At 37.3% G+C, this 27,746-nt stretch overlaps 3 protein-coding genes across 4 annotated transcripts; all 3 read left to right on the top strand.

The window, feature by feature from the left end:
- Positions 1–2,234: 2,234 nt before the first annotated feature.
- Positions 2,235–3,408, top strand: LOC108357935 (uncharacterized). The gene is made up of 2 exons (XM_017609023.1): positions 2,235–2,919; positions 2,976–3,408. The coding sequence occupies exons 1-2, from the start codon at positions 2,446–2,448 to the stop codon at positions 3,075–3,077; spliced, it is 576 nt and encodes a 191-aa protein (XP_017464512.1). The 5' UTR covers positions 2,235–2,445; the 3' UTR covers positions 3,078–3,408.
- A 3,918-nt stretch (positions 3,409–7,326) lies between these two features.
- Positions 7,327–11,068, top strand: LOC108357936 (zinc finger protein 737-like). Its single transcript, XM_017609024.1, has 3 exons — positions 7,327–8,370; positions 8,450–8,802; positions 10,858–11,068. The coding sequence occupies exons 1-3, from the start codon at positions 7,594–7,596 to the stop codon at positions 10,889–10,891; spliced, it is 1,164 nt and encodes a 387-aa protein (XP_017464513.1). The 5' UTR covers positions 7,327–7,593; the 3' UTR covers positions 10,892–11,068.
- A 5,729-nt stretch (positions 11,069–16,797) lies between these two features.
- On the top strand, positions 16,798–19,651 carry LOC108357932 (zinc finger protein 62-like). Of its 2 annotated transcripts, XM_017609021.1 has the most exons (5): positions 16,798–17,137; positions 17,212–18,321; positions 18,384–18,736; positions 18,832–18,949; positions 19,008–19,204. In XM_017609021.1, exons 1-5 carry the CDS (start codon positions 16,940–16,942, stop codon positions 19,113–19,115), a joined length of 1,887 nt encoding a protein of 628 aa, XP_017464510.1. In that variant the 5' UTR covers positions 16,798–16,939; the 3' UTR covers positions 19,116–19,204. The 2 variants fall into 2 exon arrangements, with proteins under 2 accessions (XP_017464510.1, XP_017464509.1); XM_017609020.1 differs by having other exon boundaries at positions 18,832–19,651.
- Positions 19,652–27,746: the final 8,095 nt, after the last annotated feature.

The raw sequence follows: 27,746 nt of genomic DNA on the forward strand, positions 1-27,746 counted from the left end.
TACAACGCGCGAATCTCCGCATCAACCCCGAGAAGTGCGACTTCTTCAAGAAGGAACTCCGATACTTGGGTCATGTGGTAAGTGAAAAGGGAATCCACACCGATCCCGAGAAGGTGGCCGCGATCCGAGAATTAAAACCACCGTCTAACGTGAAGGAAGTACGCCAATACCTCGGGATAGCATCGTGTTACCGTCGCTTCGTTAGAAGGAGGCGAACGCGTAATATCTTATGCCAGCAGGAAATTGAGCAAAGCGGAGGTCAACTACTCGCCCACAGAGAAGGAGTGTCTTGCCATTGTTTGGGGAATCCGGAAGATGAGGCCCTACCTAGAGGGATACAGGTTCAAGGTGATCACCGACCACATGTCGTTGAAGTGGCTGAACTCTATCGAGAGCCCTTCCGGCCGTATAGCGAGGTGGGCCCTAGAACTACAACAGCATAAATTCGATATAGAATATCGAAAAGGGAAGCTCAACCTAGTCGCGGACGCACTATCACGGCAACCACTGGAGACCCTTCGGCAAGCGATAACGACGGAACCACAATGCAAGTGGTGGCATAAGCGCGTGGGCGAAGTGCGCGCAAACCCGGAGAAATACGCTGACTATATGGTGCAGGACGGACAACTCTACCGCCATATCCCATGCCGAAGCCAGGATGAGGAAACAGTGCCCTGGAAGTTATGTGTACCAACCCCCCTTCGCCAGCGAGTACTACAGGAGAACCACGATGTACCCAGCGCCGGCCACATGGGCATCCGACGGACAGTGGCACGGATCGCCAACCGATACTATTGGCCAGGTATGTTCCGTGACATCAGCCGCTACGTGCGCCAGTGTGATTCCTGCCAAAAATACAAGGAAGGACAACAGAAACCCGCGGGAAAAATGCTTTCACAGGTGGCTGCGGAGCCCTTCGCGACGGTCTGCACAGACTTCGTCGGACCCCTACCGCGATCTATGGCAACACCATGCTATTGGTATTCTTCGACCGCTTCAGCAAATGGGTGGAGCTAGTCCCAATGAGACGCGCCACGGCAGAAGGACTGCGCCGTGCATTCAGAGAACGAATTGTAGCGAGATTTGGCGTTCCGAAGATACTCATCTCGGACAACGGAGTCCAGTTCACCAGCACGCTGTGGCAACGCTACCTCCAAGAGATGGGAATACGACAGCAGTTTACCGCGCCATACACCCCCCAGGAGAACCCAACGGAGCGCGCTAACCGGGCGGTCAAGCGAATAATAGCTCAACTCACCAGATCGCAACACCAGCGATGGGACGACCTCCTCCCTGAAATTGAGCTAGCCATAAATACCAGTGTCACCGCCTCTACTGGGTACAGCCCAGCTTTTCTCATCCAAGGCCGCGAGCCACGACTACCTGGAGCACTCTTTGACGAGGTCAACATCGGGACAGGCACTGTTCCCCCTACTGCCGAGGAGAAGTCCAGTAGGATACAGGAGGCATTCAGGATTGTCCGGCAAAATATGGAGAGAGCGGCGACAGATCAGGCCCGCCACTACAACCTCAGACGGCGAAAATGGACTCCTAGGGTTGGCGAACTAGTTCTCGCCAAGGAACACCATCTATCCAAGGCCGCGGACGGATTCGCAGCGAAATTGGCCCCCAAATATGACGGCCCCCACAAAATCCTGAGGTACATATCACCGGTGATCGTCCAGTTACGCAAGACCGATGGAGGAAGAGAAAAGACGGCCAATATTTCGGAATTAAAGACGTATCATACCAGCGAGGCCATATAGACACAAGGAGACACAAAAAAAAAGGGAACGACCACACAAATAATTGAATTAATTAACCAACTTTAACTTCGTAAGCCACTCCAACCAGCCACTCAACCGCGAACCACCGGAGAGCGAACATCAGAATTTCGGAAGCTACCAGAGAAAAAAAAATAAAAATTAACAGAACATCAAAATGGAAGTCAACAACAAGTGGGCGAACAGCGTCAAACGCATACGCGAACGCATAGAGGAGGAGGAAGCGAAACGTCCTCGCACCCAGGTACTGGGGTCACAGCCCACTACCGGCATACGAAACGCCGCGACGGCACGCGCCGACGCAGCCGACGCCGCCGCGCGACACACGCAGCTTACGGACAGCACCACCGCGCGCCGCGCCGCAGCCATAAGGGCAGTCAACGCCCACGTCGCAGTCGGGACGACACGCGTCGCCACCATCCATGGGCGAGAGGGTTAGAAGCCAGCAGAGTTGGGACCAGGGGCCACCATACTCAGCCCTTTCGTTGTGTGGCAACTAACGCAGAAAGGCAACCAGGAGGAACATTATCGGCGCATCCATCGCTGGCTGCGAAAAACGGACCTGTTTGGCAAGCGGGCGGTGCTGGCGCCCCACAACACGGCTGGACACTGGTACCTGCTAGTACTGGCGAACCAGGAGACCACCCACCACCTCCTTGACATGGAATGCTGGAGGGAACGCTATATGTGGACCGTGGACTCTAGGACGAGGGGAGGAGTCGCCCACGCAACAAATATATGGGAGAAGTTCCTGCAGTGGGAGTATACCCAGAGGCATGGCGGGGTAGGCTTCGAGGTTCAAGGAGTCTACCAGAGGGTCCCACAACAGGAAAACGACGGAGACTGCGGGGTATATGTACTGGAGACCATCGAGAGGGTTATGCGCTTTGTCGGACAGGGCAGAGGCGCACCAAGATGCATCGCAGAGCCTTTCACGACCGATATGGCAGCCCTGAAGCGGGCGCAGATATTGTCCACGTTTCAACAGTACGCGCATGGACGCCAAAGCGCGGAACCGCCGCCGTCACAACCGCACTCACCACTGCACCAAGACAGAGCCACTACCGCCACGCCGATCCGACCGCCGTCACCACCTGCAATACGATACCGCACAACAGCCAGTCAAGCAACACAACTNCAATACGACACCGCACAACAGCCAGTCAAGCAACACAACTCATAGCAACACAACTCGTAGCAACACCCGACAGCATCTTTGTGACCATGACAACGAAACATCACACAGCAACATGTGGCTGCACGACCACGCAACATCAAGCACGCAGCCCATAAAATATAGAGCACAGCCAGAAAACAGTCAGTCAACACGGAGCTGTGGTCGCGAGTAAACGACTACAATTGAAGGGAGCGATAGCTTATGAGTGGTACGCACACACCACAAGACATCACCTTTCAAAGGTAGAAAACCATATTTCGTAGTGAGAACTACCGCTGAATGGAGCGATTGCTTGTGAGTGGTACACACACACCACAAGACATCACCACTCAGAGTAGTGATCATTAAAAACGGTTCCGATCACCGCTCGCCACTGTCTACCGCGAAGCCGCGTACGAACGACATCCGCTCGTTCGCCGTCAACAGCGCACGCCAAGGGTGCCAGAAAGAGCGCTACCCATCGTTTGTTGTTTTGCTTGCCTAAGTGCATTGCAGCTAAGAAGCGCAAGAAGTTGTTGATCGAATGATATATTTTATATTTTCGTGAAATAAGACTTAGGAAAATAAAAAATTTAAAAATTTGAAATATTTCCAGAATGTCACTTTTAGGTGAAAAAGGATTTTTTATCTAAATAGCTTATTTCTCCAAAAATGTTCAAATGGCATATATGGGAAATTTTTGCCGAAGAAAGATTAAACAAAAAGCCTGCTTCCCAAGAAAAACCATGAAACATGTCAGGAAAAAGGTGGAAAAAACGACAACATTAGCTTATGTGATAAAAATCAGTACAATGCTTATCGGTTAGTATACTTTTTTCTATCAGTTTCTAGACTTATTCAATCCTTTAACTTACTTTTAAAAAAAGTGACAATCTGGAAAATATTTTACAAAAATGTAAAAATAAAAGAAACTAATTTTTGGAGAGCCTGAAAGCAGTTTCGTATTCTGCACAAATTTTCACTTCGGTAAACGATTTCAGAGAATAAATTTTGCAATCTTAAAAAAAATATATAAAAAATACTTGCCATGTACACTTTGTTTGGAAATTACCCATTATAATTTCTAATAAATGCGCAAGTCATTCCATTAGATATGTAAATCGACACACACGATCTTTTCGTCGATTTTAAAGCGGCGGAGAGAAGCTGCCTGTACGAAATCATGTTAAAATTTGGGATCGCCGCAAAACAAATACGGCTACGTAGAGTGACCTTGAGCAGAACCTTCAGCTCCGTTCAAATTTAAAAGGACCTCTCCGCGCTCTTTGAGACCAAACGAGGGTTTGGACAAGGCGATTCACTCTTGTGCGACTTCTTCAATCTGATGCTGGATAGCGTAATAACAGCTGTCAATCTGAATCGCAGCTGTACTATATATAGCAAAAGAATATCGCTGCTGGCGTATGTAGATGATATCAATATCGTTGGCCTGAAATATGAGGACGTAAGAACGCTATTTTATTGCTTAGAAAAAGAAGCTCAAACCTCAACACACGTCACTGTTGGCAGTTATAACTTTGAAGTAGTGGTAGACTTTATCTACCCAGGATCCAGCATAATTACCTGCAACCATTCCAGCCTGGAAATCAAGCTAAGAATAATTGTTTCGAACACTTGCTACTTTGGGAACGGTAGTCAATTGAAAAGCAGAGCTCTCTTATTAATGAAACAAAATTCACGCTCTACAATCTCTCATCATGCCCGTTCTACTGAAACATATGGCGCAGAAACGTGGATGATGTCGAACAAAAATGAGAAGACTTTGAGTGCTTTCGAGAGCACTATTGGGCCTCCGCACACAGGACTGCTCAGTCCGCCTAAAACCGGTATTGTGTGGATAAGAGGGGGAAGAGAGTTCGAGTTTACCTCGCTCATTTCAATCCGCGAAAATCGTGGATTGACGGTGGACTGACACGCACACATAGACAACATGTTTTCTATTTCGATTTGTTTGCATGTGCCACATGCACTAACACAATCATGCGTAGTTCATGTATACAAAACTGAAACCTGTTTTCGGCCGACTGTCCAGTGTGCGTTCGAGTGGTGGACTGCTCAGTCCGACTGAGCAGGCTAGTGTGCTCAGGCCCATTCTACATGGGCATAGTTCAGGGCATAAAAATACAATTGAGGTATTCACAACGGTGTCGCACTATGGGCTAAATAACATTTTTTTTGTTCAAAAGGAAGTAATAGAGGTTTAGGAATATAAAAATTTAACTCTGAGCTACTGAACTGTGTATTTATATATTTAACTTTGAATGTTCTGCAAGTGCAAATTAAATTTTTTTCCGTTCTTTTCCTAGGGGCTTGTCACTGAAGGAACCGCTGTTTTTGTGTGACATCCAGATGTGAAGCTAGTGTAATTTAGTGCAGAAAAGTGTTAGTTGGTGCTTACTCAAAAAAAACACAGTTCAAAACAGTTTAGTGCAATAAAAAGGTTTGTCGAACGCTTTTTCCTGAACTAGAGAACTCTAGTGCGTTCATCGAACAGACCAATAGATTAGGTCCATTCAATATAAAAAACTTCTTACGAGTTCTTACTAGTACAAGCAAGTTTTTACTGGAAGTGCATTCAATAACCTAAAAAAAATTGCAACAGAGAGCGGATTCGAGGGCGTATTCAATAACTTTTCCAGTAAATATTTGCAGCGAGAGCGTAAAAGAAAAATTGAGAGCAAGAACAAATTATCAGATAAAGTTATTGAACGGAAAACAAGTAAAAACTTGGAACTTACGCCATTTTGACACTTTCTGACGGTTAAGTTTAATAGTTCCCATCGTCATAAAAATTAAAAAAAAAAAACATAAGAGATTAAAATTATATATCCATATTTTAATTTCACTAACTATGCTTCATCAAATCATTCCCTTATACATACGGTGACCATCCGTCCTGTATTATACGGGACAATCCTCTTTTTTTACCCATTGTCCTGTTAATTTATTTATTTTATACGGGACGCTAAATGTTCTGTATTTCTTTTAATGTCCCGTATTTGGTATTTCGCCCACTTAAGAGCTCATTAAAATGGCATGTCCATGAACGAGTTTTAAGTGATGTTGGTATGTGATCGTAATTTTCTCCATAAACAGTTATTATTTTCTAATCTGAATGCCTGTGATTCGAATCGAGGATAACATACACTGACTAAAATAAAAATTAGCACTCGACATTTTAGTAAGTTTTGGATATTTTCCTTAGTTTATTTAAAATTTATTATTTATGAAAGTAAAGCTCTTTTCCTAACAAAAATCATATAATATCAAATTACCAACTTTGTGCCAAAAAACTATAAAAATTAATTTTGCAATATCTCACTTACTCTGTACGAAAAAATACGCAACACCGTCAACAAAAACAAAAATTGCCAAAAACTAATGGCAAGCCTTATCGACTTAATATTGCGCTTTATTATACTAAAATTTAACGAATTTTTTAAACAAATTTTTCGGGGTAAAAGTCTCGAGGAAATTATTCTACAAATTTTTGATTTTACTAAAAGGATACTGTTTCAGGGCTAATACATCTAGGTTCATTGAAGGAGGCTTTCAGATCTGTAAGCTGTGGTGGAAAGAATTTGCAAAATTATTTTTGTCCCGTATTCGGCTCTCATAAATATGGTCACCGTACTTATACAGTTTGTATACATTTGAATTTGAAACATAACCTTATTTTTAACGACTGCAAATTACTGCTAGTAATATTTTTACTTGCAAGAATTTGCAGCGCTCTCGGGTTGTCACGCCCGGATTCGCTCTCTTTGCAATTTTTTTGGGTTATTGAATGCATTTCCAGTAAAAATTTGCAAGTACTAGCAAGAATTCGTAAAATTTTTTTTGATATTGAATGGACCTTTTACTAGCAAGAATTTGAGGAGTCAAAATTCAAATTCATATGTAAGCAAAGTGTTAAAGAGGATTATTTGATTAAACATAGTTAGAGAAGTGGTAGTTTTTCTTCCGTACTTACCTATTTAAAATAGTCTCAAATGCGATAAATTTTAAAACATAAGTCGCTTATTCATTAATTTTAAGGTACAAAGCTACATAGCGTACCATCATATTAAGGAATAAATTACCTTTGCTTTAAAATGTATCTCATTTGAGACTCTTTTAAGTAGGTAAGTACAGAAAAAAAAAATTTGGGTTAGGCCACTTTTGCTCTCATGGCCTCAATTCAAATCTAATGTATATGATTTTATTTTTATGAAAAATATTCCCAATCAAAAAGAAAATTGCGCGCCAAAACTTAGCCGTCAGAAAGTGTCAAAATGGCGTAAGTTGCAAGTTTTTACCTATTATTTTGCGTTCAATAACTTTTTTGATAATTTTCCTCTATTTTTTTTTTTCATTTAGCTGCAAGCACTTAACGGAAAAAGTTATTGAATGGACATATTATGAAGTAGTTATCACAAATGCACTCGCGATAATCTAATCAGTGTTTGCTAGTACTTCTGACAAAGATAAACCATTGCCCAACGATGTTAAAGAAGGATTATACACGAAACATTTGTGAATTAAAGGGGAAAGAATCAAGTTGTGTCATTTCGGAATCTACATTGTTAAATATAGAAGGAAAAGGTGAAAACTATTCTTGATTTCAATAAACGTGTTGATAAAGTGCAGGAAATGTATGCTGCTCTACATGAAACTGACTGCAAAAAATATTTAGATTTTCTTTCTGTTCGGCTGAAACATGGTACTTTAAAAGAAACTCCAACACAGTCTATACTCCAAAATGAGGAAAAAGCTTTTGTTCAGCAGATTGAGCACGCGAGTGTGTCAAATATGCCTGAAATTCATTTAAGAGAAGACAGACCACACGAAAGCAACCAAGTCGATGAAGTAACATGCGTGTTTGAAGATGAGGGAGCTAAAGATGAAGATCCTTTTGTCAGCGATATTGACGCTGATTCCACGGAGAGCACTATTATAAGTAAACGCAAACGATCATATAAAAATGTTTGCATTTACGAAACGAAGGAGTCACATGAACACAAATACTGTTGTAGCAACTGCTCATTGTGTTTTCAACGACTTGGGAATTGTCGTATACATATGAAGAAAAGACATGGAGTGATACTGGAACCCATAACATGTCCCCAGTGTCCCAAGACCTTCAAAAATAAGTACGATCTGAATCGTCACATAGTCAAACATAGACCACTCTCGGAAACGCGAATATTTCCTTGTCCACAGTGTGATCGAAAATTCCAAACAAAAGCGTATGTTGCAAAGCATATAAAGTTTGTTCATGAGGATATTCGTCCGTTTATTTGTGAAGAATGCGGCGAAGCTACACGCACAGAAGCTACATTACGGGAACATATGCTTACACATACCGATCTTGCACCTTTTGAATGCGAAATATGTAAGAAAGGTTTTAAAAACCCGGCCCGCCTAAAGGTAATGAAAGATCAAGACTAAATTGAATTTCTGCTACAGGCACAATAAAGAGAAATTTACTTCAATATTTCCCTTTCAGAATCATATGGATATACACAATTCTAATAAACACATTTGCAGCGAATGTGGATTAAAATTGAACTCGCGAGTAACATTAAATCAACACATGCTAGTACATTCCGATACGATGCGTCATAAATGTGATTATTGCGGTCGAGCTTTTAAGCGAGCTAAAACGCTGAAAAATCATTTAATACTCCATAGTGGTTTAAAGCCATATTCATGCCAGTTCTGTGAAAGGACTTTTACTAACGGCTCCAATTGCCGTACGCACATGAAAAGGGCACATCCAAGTGAATTAGCAGAGTTGGAGGCTTCGGGAAAAAGAACGTGCACGAAAAATATTCCGAAATTGGCTGCATTAAAATCCGTGTAAAATAAAGAAAAACTCGTACATATGTACATATCGTTACCTTAATTGAGTAGTCCATTTGCAAACAGCGTTATGTGATTTTATAACAGTAAGTCATAAATTAAAAAAAAAAAACGACTGCGACAACAAGTAACATCTAAATTGAATCTTTTTTTATTACCTGAAAATTTTGATACATAAGAGCCTAATAATATTATAACATAACATAACATTGACAATCTATACGACCTAAAGCAGTTTTCTAAGTTCATCAGAAGATGGAGACTTTTGAAAGTTTATAAATAAGTATTATAGCGACTTTTGCAAGAGTAGTTAAAATTTGATGCAATTTCTTCAGAATATAGAAAGACTTTGCACTGTGTTGTTAGTGGACATGAAACTACTTTAAATGCTGGTATGTTACCCACCAAAAACTAAAAATCGAAAACATATTACATGGCGCACTTTGCAAGTGGACTACTCAATTCACAAGAGCCCTAACCAACAAATTTCTTATTTTACAGTAGAGGCAAAAAAAGGTAGGACGTTTTAAAAAGTGGCATGAAACTCTTTTGTTTTTGGTACCAACACTTTAAAATTTTTATTAAAGGTATATTTTAATACATCCTACCAAAATCTGTGAAAAGCGCAGTTTCGAAAAAGTAGTTTTGAGGGCCTTTGTGAGTTAAGGTAACGTATGTACATATCGTCGCCTCAGAAAACGGATGTCGAATGTGCCAAACCACGATTTTGGAATTTTGATACAGATTCACTAAGTTGGACATGCTCTTTTGAATTCTGCAATCAATTTTTTTATATCTCCTTTAGTTTTTGAGATATTTCGTGTGCATTTTGTCGTATGATACATAATATTAATGATTGGGTATGCCTTTTATTGTTGTGCTGGAAATGCGTCAATGCGACAAATTTCCATATAAACGTACTTTTTTTTTATCATAAAAATGTATCTATATATTTTTTAATCATAAGACATTTGTCGTATGTATCGCAAAACTTGGAACTTACGACAATTCGATGGTCCTCTGCTATAACGAAACTATTAAAATTGGAAATTAAACAAAGTAACAATTTTTTTTTTTAAATTTTAGCTTGCACTGAGTCTCCAATGAATTGAAAGAAATGAAAGTGTTCAAAAGACTGAATTTAAGTATTGTTTTTTGTTTTTATAAAAAAAGAAAACGTATGTTCGTTACATACTTACAGTTAAAAAGATGTACAATATATGTATATGTTTTTTCTAATAACCCAGTGGGAATTAGGAGCACGTAATAATACCTTATTAGCAACTTACTCTTCACCTGGCAGTCATTACCATTTCCCTGCCGAACGTCCCTTACTTTTACAAAGGCATGGCCGCCTTATGTAAGTAGGAATTTAGAATGTACATTTGGTATCAGACATACTTCTGAGCCGCTTTACAAAGTAAGTTACTAGTAATGCAGAGCAGTCGCTCGGAGTAGTTCGGTGCTTGGAAATAACTTCGGCTGCACGTTATTTTGCAACTGACAACGTAATGTGTCTTTGGAGGTGTTCATTTTGCCCTTTACTAGTAGATGACATTGGCCATGATGACAATTTTGGTACTAAAAACTGAAAGAAAACATGGCTTACCTCGCAAGGTGCTTACCTATTTTCCCAGTGGGAAGTAATCATTATTTAATAAATGTATCTGGTTTTTTCATCAAAATCGACCATCGTCGTTGCAAAAGATACTTTAGTATTGTCGTATGTTCTATGGACAAAAGATAGTGGTGAGTAAACGCTACTTACGAAAAATGTATATGGAATGAAAAGACAATTTTCTCATTATCCTTTATAGATATAATTTAAGATTAAAATAGATAATTTAAGAATATGGAAAATAAAAACTAATAATAACTGCGTCTCCTTCAAAAATTACAAAAATCTACCGTATAGTTTCGGATTAATTCGACCTTAAACTTCAAAATATTTTTTCTCAAAACAGTGTTTTGTAACATACGACATCCGTTTTCTGAGGCAACGATATGTACATATACCAGATTAGGCTCTTCTATAAACTTGTGTTTTTTCAGAATTCGGGTTCCGGATCATCTTATATCAAAATGATGACCGCGCTTCTCGCAAGCAATCTATGTAACAAAAAACGGTTTATACTTCAATAACATATAACATATGTACTTAGGTTCCATTTCACTGGAGATGGAAAAACCGTGGCGTTTGCGTGGATATAAACTCCAACAAAGCACCAGTGTTTTACTTTGAATAAAGAAGAAAAAATAAAGGACGAAGTATCTTCAAATTAAGATGTAACGTTTAAATTTTGATCCAGTTTTATATGTACGTATATCCAAGTTAAATAGTATCAATAAAATTCGATGAAATTGGATGTGGCGCAGGAAACTGTCAGCTTTTATAAAAGTTTTTATTTGCTTAATGTTTGTTAATATAGTATATTCATATCAACATACAGCGGTCGAAAAAAAGTTAGCCGCACCACATATGGACAAATTTTGACATATTTATTTTATTATTTTGTTATTTAAATTTGAGTGTATTTTTGCCTTGAACGATCGCCGTTCGGAGTCGGTGTAAAACTGTAGGTAACTCCCTCCTCCCTGTGTGACAAAAAAATAAAACCGCACCACTAATTGGCAAGTTTTGGCATTCTACTTTTTTGTTATTTAATTTTTTTTAATAAACATATAGTTCATTCTTTAACCAAACCAATGCAATATTTGAAAAAAACTCAACAAACTTTCATAAAAATGTCAGACATTTTAATTAGATTTCTTAGAAAGATTTTCAGTTTGCAGTTTTGCAGACCATTGAATTCTAATACAAGTTTCAAATGGCAAACATTGAGGGTTGATTTTTTAGAAATTTTTGTCGAAGATGTTACCGTTTTTCTTCCATATAAAAATAAATTGTGTTTATTCGTTTTATAGAAGCAAGTGGGATACAAAAAAATTAACGGTAATTTTTAGTAATTTGAAACTTGCACTTTATTTTATTAGAATTCAATGGACTCACAAGAGCATATTCAAAATCTAATTAAAACGCTCGAAACTTTTATGAACGTTTTTCGAATTTTTTTAAATATTGCACAAAGTTTACACGGGCTTTGTTAAAGAATGAAAAATATATTTATACAAAAAAAACCAAATTAAATAACATAAAAAATAGAATGTTAAAGCTTGCCAATATGTGGTGCGGCTATAATTTTTTCGACTACTCTATAGTATGTATGTACAGTATCGGTCATATCTAAAGCACGCCATTTCAAAGTGATATAGTGTGCCACTTATGCTTATTTATTTATTTTTAAGAATTTTCAATTAAAATACAGTTCTTTCTCTAACAAACACCATACAAACCCAAGTTTAACAATTTGTAGAAAACTTAAAAAAATGGCAACAAATTTTCACCTAAGTTTCAAACTTTTTTCTCGGAAGTGTTAGAATTTTTTTGAGTACACAGTGTTTTAGCCACTGCAATTTTAGTCTGATAATGTGCATGATGCAATAATACAAGGTGGTATCAGTTGTGACAGCTCGATTTGACACTGCCTTAGCTCAGTAGAATGAGAAGAAAAACGGGAAGAAATGAATCCCCATATGGGGGAAAAATATAAAATTTCACATTTTCTCCTAAACAAAATTTGCTTTTATAGTATATTCGTTATGAAATGAAATAAAATAAGATAAAATACCTTTTTAACAAAACAAAGTGTGTATACTGAGAAAAAATAAAAAACATTCAACTATATTAATGGGCAAAGAATAGTTAAATAAGTAACACTGTTTCACGTAAGGCAGTCAATATGGCGGAATTAGAGCGAGAGGTTGCCAACTGATAACACCTTGTATTATTGCATCGTGGCTAATGTGCAAATTTCAAGTGGTTACGAATTACCGTTAATTTTTTAGAATTTTTTTTGTCGCGTTTNAGTAACACTGTTTCACGTAAGGCAGTCAATATGGCGGAATTAGAGCGAGAGGTTGCCAACTGATAACACCTTGTATTATTGCATCGTGGCTAATGTGCAAATTTCAAGTGGTTACGAATTACCGTTAATTTTTTAGAATTTTTTTTGTCGCGTTTGCTTTCATATAATGAATAAACTCAATTTATTTGTATATGGATGAAAACCGCAACACCTTTGGCAAAAAAAATTCTAAAAAATCACCGGTAACTTTCAGTCACTTGAAACTTGCACATTGTCAGACTATAATTGATTGGGCTATAAAACTGTGTATTCAGAAAAATTCAAACACTTCCGAGAAAAAAGTTTGAAATTTAGGTGAAAATTTGTTGCGCTTTTTTGAAGTTTTCTACAAATTGTTAAACTTGGGTTTATATGGGGTTTGTTAGAGAAAGAACTGTATTTTAATTGAAAATTCTCAAAAATAAATAAATAAACATAAGTTGCACACAATCTCACTTTCAAAGGGTGTGCTATAGATATGACCGATACTGTATGTTTCGATATGTATGTGAACAACAGTCAATATATATATATTTACATATGTATGTACATACATACCACTTATGTGTATAAGGATGGGTTCATTCCAAAACGTCAAAAACAAAGCATCAGTCTCTTATTTCTTATTTTCAATATTATATCATGCGTCAAAAAGTGTGATGGAAATCCAAAAATTGTCGCTAACTGGCTACAGAATCTCCCTCCTGAAGTACAAAATATCGCAAAGAAGTACATTTGACTGTACTTCGAAGTACGAAGTACAAGAGCGAAAAAAAGAAGTACTGTACTTCCCAAAGAAGTACGGTTGGTCACATTATATATGATATACCGGGGACAGACATCTGGTATTTGCATTCTGGTAATTTTAATGTGGGATTTAAAATACTACCATAGTGACAGACATTAACTTAGTATTTCAGTGTCAAATCATATGTTTCTGAAAAACAACACATAAATATGAACAGCAAAAATAATGCAAAAATATATTGCATCAAAACTTGCGGTATAAACTGTTGGCTTAAATCGCGCGAAAATTTAAATGGTTTTCTGATAAATGAGCAGCTGACATCTCTCATTTTTGGGTATGTTCAGTGCGAAATGTCCATTCACAATGAAAATGCCACAAAATTACAACCTTCGGAAATTTGTATTCTTTCGACAAAAAATACTACGTTGCTCATCAAGAACGATAGAATACAAGATTGCGCATTCCCGCAGAATGACATTTGTGGCAACGGGTAAACTAAGAATATGGCGAAGAACAATGAGTTGACAGTTGTGAATTTGCAGTGAGAAAACGTGTTTTCTTCACGGTTCACCAATTTTTCAAGCCATCTTTGAAAATAGCAAATTAAGTACAACGTTAACAAAAAATATACAACCACTCTTGCTGGTGTCTAAATTGTATGGCTTCTCCTGCCGGCAGAACTCTACCCACTTTCTGGCCAAGGCGACGTCACGGGGAAACTAAAAAAAACTGTATTTGGGGGCTTTACCCCTACGGCTGCTGCAATTCAATACACGACACGACATTTTTATAAAGTTTTTATTACAAATAAAACGTTTTTTACTTCAGAACGCACGAATTACTTCGATTTTTCACTTGAAAGTACACAATACGTTTGCAATACGTTTGCACTTGTTTCTAAACAAAAAGTTTGTTTACGTATTGCCATAAATGTCAAAGTCGGCAAAACCAAAGTAGCGGTTTCGGGAATGCGCCACCTTCAGTTCATTTCACCATGTGTTGTGTACATATTTATTTATAAACGGATGTGTTCCTTTTCTTTCGTACGTGTTTATTGATATATCTGTACTGTAGTGTTTTCGGACGGTACCAGCTCTTACTGCCAATATAGGAGTATTACATAGGAGAAGCTTGGCCAAACACTAACATATGTGTAAGCGCCAATCTATTATTATTATTACATATATGTTGGTGACAGACATATGTTATCTTGGAAATGCTACGAATACCAAATGTCTGTCCCCGGTAATAGATATACTTTACGAAATATACTCAGAAGTATTGGTTTTATATGTTATTAAAACAAGATTGTCCTTATTATCTCATTACAATTAATATTTGTTTTTTTTTTTAATAAAAATGACAATGAAGTCCCTTAAATAGCAAAAATTATTTTGGCGAAATACCATTGATAAATGGAGAATTTTTAGGGGAATTTGAATGAATTAGCCTTAATAGGGTTGGCATCCCTGATCGAGTCACAACAGTTTAAGTGCAACTGTATTAAATTAACCTGTCTGACTTTTCATCTCGTACGATTAGTTGTGGGAAGAATAAATAGTGATGGGCGAGTCAGATATTTTTAAACGATCGAGAGAATCGCCATTGTTGCAAAATTACTATCAAGTCAATAATCGACTCGCTGCCCGACTGTTCAAGCGAGATGTTTTTCGATTCTTTCTAGTCGACTGACTTATCACCGACGAGATCGTGTGAACTCTGTTGGTAGCTTTCGTATCATTGTGCAGGTGTGTATTAAGTATTTTTTTTTTAATTAATAATACTGCAAGTGCAGATATTCCAGCGTTATTTTAAATATACATACATATTTACATATCGCATACAAATTTAAATATTAAAAATATTATTCTAAAGTTCAAATTTATACTGATTAAGAAATTGTTGGGTATACGGGCTAGGGAAAATTTACTGAAAATAACGTTTTTGTGTTTAATTACTGTTCGTAACATTAAGCACTTAAGCATTGAACTGCATACCCGAAAACCACACTTGATAAAAAACCACAACAACAGTCGGTACAATGAAACTTGATTAAAACACGTCGTTTTATGTCTTTATAAAAAAAATTAAAAAACAATCCCTAGAAGCCTGTACTCCCCATATTTACTATTATTGATCTTATTTATTTGCTGTTTGCAGAAGCAAAAAAGTAAGGAAAATGAAATCGAATTGCATGCGTTGTACTATTTACTTATGTATTGGCTGATTCTGAACAGAAACTTCCCAGGAGTTTTTCTCTTTTCCCTTTGCTCCTAACATGAATAAAAATTTGCTTAGGAGTTTTTATTTTAAATAGCGGAGTTTAGGTGTCAAAAAAGTGAAACCACTTTTTCGAAGTTCGAACTTCCAAATTTTCAAGGAATATGCTATTCCCTGGAAGTTAATTATTAGATTTCTTTCTCGGGAGGAACAAATTCCCGGAGAACAAAATCCCCGGGAGTATTCAGTATTGGGCTGTTAAAAATGAGCCGTATCAGGGAAAACGGGCAGACGCTACATGCCTCCGTTTGATTGTGGAATAAAAACACATTGTGAAGATACGTTACTATCAATGTAGAAGTATTACATATTTGTATTGTACACACATATGGATTATTTGCAATGATTCCACTTTTTCTTATAAAAATTTATTGCAAAAAAAAAGATGTTTTGACCGATTGTTATCGAATGTTAATCGCGATTGGCAATTCGTTGCCAGAGTCTGCGACGGAGAACCACCGAGATGTTTTAACAACCGCAGGCCAGCAGCGAGACCGAGATGATTTGGTCGATTTTTAGCGAATATTTTACATCAGCTTAAGCACGACTATAGGTGCGTTCGTTTAAAATCTGCAACAGAAGCCAACCAACTGCCAAATTCCGGCGAAATGTCATCTGTTCGCTCACAAGAGAGAAATATCCAAAATAGTACGCGAACAGAAAATTTGCAGAAACTTGCAAGTTAGACGAACAGCTGATATAATTTTTGTTTACATACAAAAGTGTAAAATTTAAAACGTACGAAAAGTCATCGCAAAGTGTTATACTGACACAGTTTATTGATTACTCAAAAATGAAATGTCACTTTGCTCTCGCAATTTCCCCTACTTTGCAAGTTTTTTGCGTACGCGAACGCAAAAACTTGTAAGTTTTGGTTAAACATGAACAATTAACAGCTACGCGAACGAACCTTATTTTCGAATGGCAATTGGTCTACTAGGGAAAACATCGAGAACAATTGGGGATATTTGAACAATCGAGACAATCCACTAAAACATCTCGGACTCGCCCATCACTAAGAATAAACATATGTTCTTGTTTGTGTTGTTTTCTAACTCGTTTAAATTTTAAATTAAAGATAAATTTAAAAGGAAAAAGATTGCAGCAGTAATAGGTAGCTGTATACCATTAAAAGGGCAATATGCAGGCTTCCAGTGAAATAGTGGAAGAGGGAAATCTCAGTACTTCTTGGTACCGTTGGTGTCGTCTATGTGCAAAGGACGATGCTGAAAACATAAATATATTCTTTAAGGACGAACATATGCTTACTTCCACTGAGAATAAGGAACAAGTGGAACTTAGACTTGCCATTGCGATTGGGAAATACTTTTGCGTACAAGTATGCTTACATTAAACAAATTTATGATCGCAATGTAACCGTGTGTGTTTCCGTTGCTCAACTCATTTTTATAGATTACACAGGATGAGCACCTCCCCAAACGGTTATGCACGGAATGCTTTTCTTTAGTGACTACTCTAGTTAACTTCAACGAACGTGTAGAAAAAGTTCAGCAAATGTATGCCTCGCTAAAAAATTTAAATGATTTTAAAGAAGCAGATTTCGAAGTACTGCGACTAAAATACGGCGTATTGGTTGACGATAGACCACACCAGTTCACTTACCACCCTTTAGCAGAAACTCATTTTTGTGATGCTAAACCTAGAACAAACGGTTGTGAAGAAAACAGTTTCGTTGATGATTCTGATATAGAAGTTGTGCCGCTTGAAGCTCTCACCGGAATCGAAGTAAAGAAGGAAGATTCAACAAATACTTTGCCAGTGACAGATGAGGATGTATACGATTTCGAGAACGAAGAAACTGCAGGGGAGGACCCTTTTGGCAGCGACATTGAATTCGAAGGCGAGAAAATATGCTGCGGACTTGAACAAAATGTTGAAAAATGTAACGGGTGTGAAGATTCGACAGGCATATCAAACAATATATGCCGAATTGAAGATAAAATAAAGAAAATTGAAGAATCTATTTTATCAAATAAAACCAATCAATCGAAAAGTATTAATCTAAAACCCGTTAGCTGTAAAAATGAAAGTATACTAATAAAAGAACGGGATGGAAAAGTAGATTCGATTGTTAATGAGAATGAAAACGGGTATACCTGCAGCGATTGTTCTCAGACTTTCAAACGAATTTCATTCTTCCGTTCGCATATGAAGCGCAAACATTCAAAAGATGATGCAGTACCACGATTTGTTTGTTCTGAATGTCACATTTCATTTAACACACAAAGACAGTTGGAACATCACGCAGTTAAGCATTTACCATTGACGAAACGGCGTATAGAACCTTGCCCTTACTGTGAACAGAAGTTCCCCAGTAAAACTTATGTCGCGCAGCACGTCAAGTATGTTCATATGAATGAGCGTTCCTTTATTTGCGAAGAATGTGGAGAGGCTGTGCGTTCAAAAGGACAGCTTAAACAGCATATGCTTACACACACTGATTATGCGCCTTTCGAATGTGAAGTATGTAAAAAAGGATTTAAAAATCAAGAGCGCTTGAAGGTGAGTCAGAAATTTTAATAAGATACTTCCGGCTAGTTCAAATGGCTACGTTTTTTTTACAGAATCATATGGAAACCCATAATCCGAATAAGCACATTTGCGCCGAATGTGGTTTGCAATTGAATTCAAGGGCAACTTTAAATCGTCATTTACTGGTGCATTCTGATGTGATGCAACATAGGTGTGATTATTGCGGTCGAGCTTTCAAGCGTGCCAAGGCACTGAAAAATCACCTAATCCTTCATACGGGTCTCAAACCATATTCCTGTGACTTTTGTGATAAAACCTTCGCCAATGGTTCGAATTGTCGCACACATAAGAGAAAATCGCATCCCGAAGAATTAGCTGCACTAGAAGCTTCAGGAGAAAAGACATATACAAAAAATATACCAAAATTGGCTGTACTAAAGTCCGTGTGAGTTTATTTTTTATAATTATTTCAGTTGATACCTATATATGTATATTCATATGTATATTTTATGTAATTATACAAAATTTTACATTGTATAGTACTCGCGCTGCTGAAAATCTCGCGCCGGTTGTATCCAAGCAAAGTGGAAACTTCGCCTTCGGCAAAAAGCCAAAACTTCCACCTGATTGTGTTGGTACTGTAAGCAGCAAACAAAAGGCACGTAGACAATCTGCGGCTTCAAATGAGCTGGTCTGTAAAAATATAAATCTCACAGGGCAATCTCTTCATTCTGAAGAACAGTCAGTTAGTCAGCATATTAATGGAGACACTATCGCAAGCACAAGAAACATACCTACAATCGATAATATATACAGTCACCTAGTGAAGCAAACGACTCCTACAAGTGAAATTGCTTTTGTTTCTGGCAGCACAATAAATCCTACGCATTTGGATATAAAACGATCGCGTAGCGAAAATCCATCCCCAGCCAACAATAGTTGCTATATTGATATTAATGTAACAAATTCCACCGAACGACACCAGCATCACATTTCCCAAGACATACTTTTAGCACAACAACAGCCAGAAGTACCCAGTGCTGTTCAAAGTTTTTGCACCCAATTTATAAAACAGCATAAATTATCAGTAGAACAGAATCTCCAGCAAGACCAAAACTCTACACATAGCCCAGATAGTCATAGGTCGCACCTCACAGAAGAACATTCCCTTTCTACAGCAACTGGAACAAAAGTAAATCACTTTTACTATCAACAAATACCGGACACATATTTGTAGATTGCTTATAATGGAGGGCTATCGAAGAATAAAATTCTCGCTAGCTTTTAGTGAAAAGTTGCTAAGTCCACTTTTTATGATAACTCATATTTGGATATAGGAAGCAAGGGATCTACGTAACCGGAACGACCCAGATTTATATCTGGCCAAGGACTGTCACTCCAGCAACACTCCCCAAAAACTCTTTGGGGAATTTGTATGCTGCAACAACAACAACAAAAATGCATAGTTTTGAAAAGGATTAAGGTACTTGTTTTATTTTCTCGTTTATATTCAATGAAAGGCGAAATTGTTAAGTACAAAAGAAACACCGAAAGTCCGCCAAAAACCAAAATAATACGAAATCTTTTAATAAAGAACGAATCGTTATTGGTATGGAGTTTTGCTTTGCTTTAAACAGCTTTTTTTTCTCGTTGAATTCAAAAAAAAAAAATGGGGTAAGCAGCTTTGCACTCTAAGCTAGCGATGTGTACTTATCGCACTTGTTCTTCAGAAGAGTAACTCAGATATTTACGTCCGTCACGCTAGCTGACCCACTTCTCCAAAAAATGATAAAAATTACTCAGGAATTAGGTGCAATTTAGGTGCAATTTAGGGCCTCCAAAATTAATTTAAGTGCTCACTCGGTTTCCGAGAAAATTGCAAAAATATATGGGTCAGCCAGCGTGACGTTAGGTGCAATTTAGGTGCAGTTTAGGGCCACCAAAATTAATTTCGGTGCACACTCGGTTTCCGAGAAATTCGCAAAAATGTGTTTTGGGTCAGCCAGCGTGACGTCTCGCTAGCTGACCCACCCACTAATTTTCGTCGAACACTGGTAAATATTATTCAGGAATTAGGTGCAATTTAGGTGCAGTTTAGGGCCACCAAAATTAATTTCGGTGCACACTCGGTTTCCGAGAAATTCGCAAAAATGTGTTTTGGGTCAGCCAGCGTGACGTCTCGCTAGCTGACCCACCCACTAATTTTCGTCGAACACTGGTAAATATTATTCAGGATTTAGGTGCAGTTTAGGCCCGCCAAAATTAATTTCGGTGCACACTCGGGANGTGGCCCTAAACTGCACCTAAATTGCACCTAATTCCTGATTAATATTTACCAGTGTTCGACGAAAATTAGTGGGTGGGTCAGCTAGCGAGACGTCACGCTGGCTGACCCAAAACACATTTTTGCGAATTTCTCGGAAACCGAGTGTGCACCGAAATTAATTTTGGTGGCCCTAAACTGCACCTAAATTGCACCTAATTCCTGATTAATATTTACCAGTGTTCGACGAAAATTAGTGGGTGGGTCAGCTAGCGAGACGTCACGCTGGCTGACCCAAAACACATTTTTGCGAATTTCTCGGAAACCGAGTGTGCACCGAAATTAATTTTGGTGGCCCTAAACTGCACCTAAATTGCACCTAATTCCTGATTAATATTTACCAGTGTTCGACGAAAATTAGTGGGTGGGTCAGCTAGCGAGACGTCACGCTGGCTGACCCAAAACACATTTTTGCGAATTTCTCGGAAACCGAGTGTGCACCGAAATTAATTTTGGTGGCCCTAAACTGCACCTAAATTGCACCTAATTCCTGATTAATATTTACCAGTGTTCGACGAAAATTAGTGGGTGGGTTAGCTAGCGAGACGTCACGCTGGCTGACCCAAAACACATTTTTGCGAATTTCTCGGAAACCGAGTGTGCACCGAAATTAATTTTGGTGGCCCTAAACTGCACCTAAATTGCACCTAATTCCTGAATAATATTTACCAGTGTTCGAGGAAAATTAGTGGGTGGGTCAGCTAGCATGACGAAACCGAGTGAGCACTTAAATTAATTTTGGAGGCCCTAAATTGCACCTAAATTGCACCTAATTCCTGAGTAATTTTTATCATTTTTTGGAGAAGTGGGTCAGCTAGCGTGACGGACGTCAGATATTTGATATTTAACATACATAGGTATATATGTACGCAGCCGCTGTGGTGTAGTGGTTATAAGTGTACGCTACCATTCCGAAGGGCCTGGGTTCAAGCCGGGGTCAACCCAACATAAAATTTTTTTTTTCTATTAACGGTCGCCCCTCGGCTAGCAATGGCAGTATTTTTCTGCCATGAAAAACAGCTACTCATAAATATACAATCGCCGTTAGGAGTCAGCGTAAAACTGTAAGTGGAATAATATCAAGGCGCATGCCACAAATCGGAGGAAAAGCTCGGCCAAACACTAACATATGTGTAATCTCCGATCTATTATTATTATTATGTAAAACAAACACATAACTTGTTCCCTGATCATATATGTATTTACCTTCCAGTAAATGCTGAATCTATATTTTGTTGTAATTTGTTGCGAAAACCCACAATAAACCCTCTCTTTTCCATGGGATTAACATGACCTCCGAAACAGTTTTTTCTTATGTTTTCTGACAACGTAGGAATTTCGAGTTAATACAGTTGACAGCGAGTCGTGAGTGATTGTTTTAAAACTGCACAAGTTAATTACTACTACTACGGTAAAGGAAAAGTAATTCATATCCAATATATATACATATGTAATAGACCCCTGCACGATTACATAAAAAGGTAATACGTTAAAAACCGTAATACGTTAGTAACACGTTATTAACAAATTACTTTTTATGTAATGAGCCGAAAGAATGTAAACTTTGCACTTACATATGCTTTCAACTAATTAAGCCAGCTACATTTTGATCGCCTTTGGCTATTTTTCCAGTCTTTATTTGTAAATCCACATTTTAAACTGTGTACAAAAATGATTAAAACTCAACAACTTTTCACCAAAATTTCAAACTTTTTTGAATTGTTTAGGTATGCGCTTGAAAAATATTAAACATCAAATTAAAATAAAGAAAAACCTGAATCTTTTTTAGAAATTCGTATTAAAGAGTTCGCGATTTTGCTAAAACTTTGCAGATTTTTCTTAATTTTTGTAAACAGTATCGTTCTTGGATTTAAATGGGATTTGCTAAAACATAAGATAATCACCCTCATTGCGAGAGTCGAAAATCGTCGAGAATCGTTTCGAAAAGTTCATGTCATTGCCTAAAATTTCCACTCGACTAGTGTATTAAAACGGAAAAACTTGGCAGCACTGTATAGTTTTCGACGATTTTGGTCGTTTACTTATTTTAGTACGACAATAGACAATGCTGCTGTTGTCGAGACGTACAATTTAGCCTAATTTACGACTTACGCAATGAGGCTGATCTTAAATCAAAATTAATAAAAAAAATTTAGCTGTAAAACATTGCGAATATTTTCACAAAAAAAAAACAGAGCCGTACGCTCAATTTTGGGAGTAACTGTATGTATGTATAAATTTTTATTTGTAAAGATCAGTAAAGAAATTTTATGACGAGAAAACCGTTGTAACGATTTCAACCATTCACATGGTGCTTTGTACTTGCACTTATAATGTTAAATACCTAAATAAATAAGAAATCAATATTTTTTCTTTCTGCAAATAATTAGATTTTAATTACTTTTCTCAACAAAGATGCTTTCTGTAATCCTTCACATTGATAATTTTTTTGCTGACGATGGAACGCATTTTCTTCCATAAAAAGTATGTTCGAAAATTTTGTGTACTTTTTAGTTAATTGAAACTTGCACTTTATTAAGCTAGAGTTTATTGGGCTATAAAAGTGCAGAGTATTTCTAAATATTTTTAGAAAAAAGCGCGGTCTTGGACAAACACTAACATACAATGACTAAAATAAATGATCACGGGTTGATTTTTTTAAATACATATTCGTAATGTATACCGGGCAAAATTTTCTTTTGTTATTTTTTTTATAAAAATACCGTCCAAGCTTTAACCAAAACCATATAAATCACAGTTTCTATCTTTATAGAAAATATAGAAAAATTCAACAAATTTTCATAAAAAATTCAACTTTTTAATCTGAATCTTTAGAACATTTTTGGGTATGCAGTTTTATAGCCCATACAATTTTACTCTAGTGAAGTGCAATTTTCAACCAGCTAAAAAAAGCGCTTTGATTTTTGAGAATTTTTTTTTTTGAGACTGCTTTTGTAAAAAATGCCGTTGATTTTTTTGCAATGTTTTTGCTAACGACCTCCCGCACTACTACTACTAGCGCTACATAGTAAGCAGGGGTGGTTTTACCCCTATTTCAAACAACCTTGATAGAACGTTCAGTTAGACATAATGAGACAATTTATATAGTTATATGTGGGCGGTATTACGCCGTAATTTGGGCGTAATTTTAGTCCTATGTCAATAATTTTCAACGTTTTGCTTTTATGTGGAAGCACAATGATCATACCGAGTTTGGTACAAATTGATCGAACGGTTACCGAGATACACATACATATGTATGAGGTTGTTGTTGTTATTGTTGTAACAGCATACAGATTCCCACAGTTTTTGGGGAGTGTTGCTGAAGTGACAGTCCTTGGCCAGATATAAAAATCTGGGTCGTTCCGGTTACATAGACCCGACTGTCGTGCGAACGTATGTATGTATGTATGAGGTCATAAGTAGCCGGTGCCACGCCCATTTTCCAAAATTTTATAAACGTATTTTTGCTAAAGAGTTATTGCAAACATCAATTTTGAATAAATTAGCTTCAGTATTTACTGATTCATCGAATATTTCCTATTTCTCTAAATTACCGTTATATGGGATGTGGGCGTGGTTATTGTCCGATTGGTATGTTTTACCTGTACCAACAACTGTACGAAATTTAGGAGAAATCGGTGTAGCGGTTACCGAGATATACACATCTGATCATAAGTGGGCGTGGCTGCGCCTATTTTCTAAAAATGCATAAAACTCTAATTTTCCGCCTTAAACTCATTGTAAATATCAATTTTGAGGGAATAAGTTTTATTAGTCATTAAAATATCGCAGTTTTCGTATTTCTGAATACTACCGTTATATGGGCGGCAGGCGTGGTTATTGTCCGATTTGGCCCATCCGACGCTGAAACGAAGTACACATACCAAGTTTCGTTAACCTATCTCAAATTTTACTGGAGTTAGCGTGTGCACAGACGGTCGTACGGAGGGACAGACAGCCACCGCTTAATCCATTTCTTTTTTCATTCTGATCAATTATGTATATATTTGTCTATATCTATCTTGATTCGTTTTGGCTGTTACATACATTCGAATACTCATGGCATTATTCATAAAAAATAAAGTTGCTTTAAAATAGGCTTATAAATTGAAAAATATATGAAAACGTCAATTTATAAAGCTCTTTATACACATGATTCAATAATCCTATTTAAATGATAGGGCTCGCTTGAAATATGTACATAAAGATGTATGGAGGTGCGCACACTACACCAGCTTAATCGCTCTGACCAATAAGTTGTGGTGCAATGGAAAGACTAGCGAGCACATCTAAATTGGCGGCCGATAAAGTCCGTGGTGTGCGATGTATCTAATCCATTATAAACAAGAAATATTGCTGTTATATTTTCATTTTTATGATTTTTATTCATGTGATTAGCAGTGGCAAAAATGTATGTATAAAATACGTATATTTATATTAAAAATTAAGTGATCAGTTATGAAACATATAAATCTTTACATGTTCTGTTAAAAAATATCTAAAATAACAAGCGATAATCCCCAAGTTCTATATCGTAGCAGTGGCCACATTGCGTGTTTGTCATAGACACGGTTTATGTCAAAAATTTTGAAGTGAAACTACCTTCTAAAAATTATTGTATCATGCCTTTAATTATTGAATCATGCTTTATACCTACTTTAGTTTTTATGAACACACATATGTACATATGTGCGTTTTAAAGCTAATTATTTTTACTTTTTCCGCAGAAATAATCATTTTTAATGCTGGAAAAAAATAAATAACAAGAAAAAACGTCTTCTAACCACGGAATGGGACTAGTAGTTCAAAATGGCATATAACCTAGCACCAAATAAATGTAGCAATTAGCTTTAGTTGTGTGGTGAGTATGTATAAATGTTAATTTTTATATTAAAACTAGCTAGCCTCGTATGCGCGAGGCTTCGTCACGCGCTGAATGTATACATAAGTTTGTACATATACGCATTTGGAAAAAGCAAGGGGTTACTCTGTAATGGGATGCGAAAGAGAAATACGATGCAATAATCAATCGCCACAGCGTATTACGTATGATGCATTTGCCTAGCGCATCGCTCTTTCGTATCGCATTACAGAGTAGCCCCCCCAGGTGGCAACCCTATTCCAAAAAATAAAGTCTTGTTGCACACCTAATGGCCAAGCCGTTTCATTTGACATCTTATATTTGGGGATCATCTGGAGCCCAAGCCCTTTCATTTAACAACTCACCTTTTAGTCCAACGAACAGCGACAAAATAAATCGTTATTGCACATCTGAGGGCAAGTCATGGCATTATTCATAAAAAATAAAGTTGCTTTAAAATAGGCTTATAAATTGAAAAATATATGAAAACGTCAATTTATAAAGCTCTTTATACACATGATTCAATAATCCTATTTAAATGATAGGGCTCGCTTGAAATATGTACATAAAGATGTATGGAGGTGCGCACACTACACCAGCTTAATCGCTCTGACCAATAAGTTGTGGTGCAANTGGTGTGCGATGGATCTAATCCATTATAAACAAGAAATATTGCTGTTATATTTTCATTTTTATGATTTTTATTCATGTGATTAGCAGTGGCAAAAATGTATGTATAAAATACGTATATTTATATTAAAAATTAAGTGATCAGTTATGAAACATATAAATCTTTACATGTTCTGTTAAAAAATATCTAAAATAACAAGCGATAATCCCCAAGTTCTATATCGTAGCAGTGGCCACATTGCGTGTTTGTCATAGACACGGTTTATGTCAAAAATTTTGAAGTGAAACTACCTTCTAAAAATTATTGTATCATGCCTTTAATTATTGAATCATGCTTTATACCTACTTTAGTTTTTATGAACACACATATGTACATATGTGCGTTTTAAAGCTAATTATTTTTACTTTTTCCGCAGAAATAATCATTTTTAATGCTGGAAAAAAATAAATAACAAGAAAAAACGTCTTCTAACCACGGAATGGGACTAGTAGTTCAAAATGGCATATAACCTAGCACCAAATAAATGTAGCAATTAGCTTTAGTTGTGTGGTGAGTATGTATAAATGTTAATTTTTATATTAAAACTAGCTAGCCTCGTATGCGCGAGGCTTCGTCACGCGCTGAATGTATACATAAGTTTGTACATATACGCATTTGGAAAAAGCAAGGGGTTACTCTGTAATGGGATGCGAAAGAGAAATACGATGCAATAATCAATCGCCACAGCGTATTACGTATGATGCATTTGCCTAGCGCATCGCTCTTTCGTATCGCATTACAGAGTAGCCCCCCCAGGTGGCAACCCTATTCCAAAAAATAAAGTCTTGTTGCACACCTAATGGCCAAGCCGTTTCATTTGACATCTTATATTTGGGGATCATCTGGAGCCCAAGCCCTTTCATTTAACAACTCACCTTTTAGTCCAACGAACAGCGACAAAATAAATCGTTATTGCACATCTGAGGGCAAGCCCTTTCCTTTCATACTTAATATTTTTAAATTGAATGAAATGTGCAACTGTATGTAAGGCAGTAACTTTTAAATAGTTGGCAACCCCACTAAAAAAAGAAGCTCATTACACATCCGAAGACCATATCCTTTCACCCGGTACCTCATTTTTTAGTCCAACGAACTGAGAAGATCTTAACACGTTTAAAAACTGTACTCAATAAAAAATACGTTATTGAACATTTAGAGGCAAAGTTCTTTCATTTGACATCTCACTTTTTGTAATGCACCCAACGGATCTTAAATTTTTTTAGACAGATGACAACCCTATCGAAGCACGAAAGATAATACCCCTGTAGATACAGATTATATTAAGCAAAATCTCTTCCAAGTCCGTTCAGTAATTTTCGAGATTAGCTTGGTCAAAAAATCTCGACTTTGCTATATTATAAAATAAGGATAAAATAGTAATTTTAAAATAGGTGCAACCCTACTCGAAATAAATAAAGAATTTTGTACCCGGGAAGCATGATTCCATAAGAAAAGGTTTGTTCAGAAAAACAGTTGTCTCTCTCTTGACAAAATCAGCTCCCTTAGCAAGGCCCTGTGTGTGGGTGCGTGTGTGTGTGCAAACTTTTGTGATGGAGTGTCAAAACTCGAATGCCACTAGTGAGCAAACCTTTAATTAT

Source organism: Rhagoletis zephyria, unplaced genomic scaffold (genome assembly GCF_001687245.7).
Source record: "Rhagoletis zephyria isolate East Lansing unplaced genomic scaffold, Rhagoletis_zephyria_1.1 Rzeph_scaffold_00182, whole genome shotgun sequence".
NCBI classification, from domain to species: domain Eukaryota; kingdom Metazoa; phylum Arthropoda; class Insecta; order Diptera; family Tephritidae; genus Rhagoletis; species Rhagoletis zephyria.

Excerpts from the sequence above, each read along its gene's own strand:
- LOC108357935 (XM_017609023.1), top strand. The coding sequence starts at position 2,446 with ATGGAATGCTGGAGGGAACGCTATATGTGGACCGTGGACTCTAGGACG.
- LOC108357936 (XM_017609024.1), top strand. The coding sequence starts at position 7,594 with ATGTATGCTGCTCTACATGAAACTGACTGCAAAAAATATTTAGATTTT. Across the intron at positions 8,371-8,449 it reads AAAACCCGGCCCGCCTAAAG|AATCATATGGATATACACAA; the intron begins GTAATGAAAGAT and ends TTTCCCTTTCAG. Across the intron at positions 8,803-10,857 it reads TTGGCTGCATTAAAATCCGT|AATTCGGGTTCCGGATCATC; the intron begins GTAAAATAAAGA and ends GTGTTTTTTCAG.
- LOC108357932 (XM_017609020.1), top strand. The coding sequence starts at position 16,940 with ATGCAGGCTTCCAGTGAAATAGTGGAAGAGGGAAATCTCAGTACTTCT. Across the intron at positions 18,322-18,383 it reads AAAATCAAGAGCGCTTGAAG|AATCATATGGAAACCCATAA; the intron begins GTGAGTCAGAAA and ends TTTTTTTTACAG. Across the intron at positions 18,737-18,831 it reads TTGGCTGTACTAAAGTCCGT|TACTCGCGCTGCTGAAAATC; the intron begins GTGAGTTTATTT and ends TACATTGTATAG.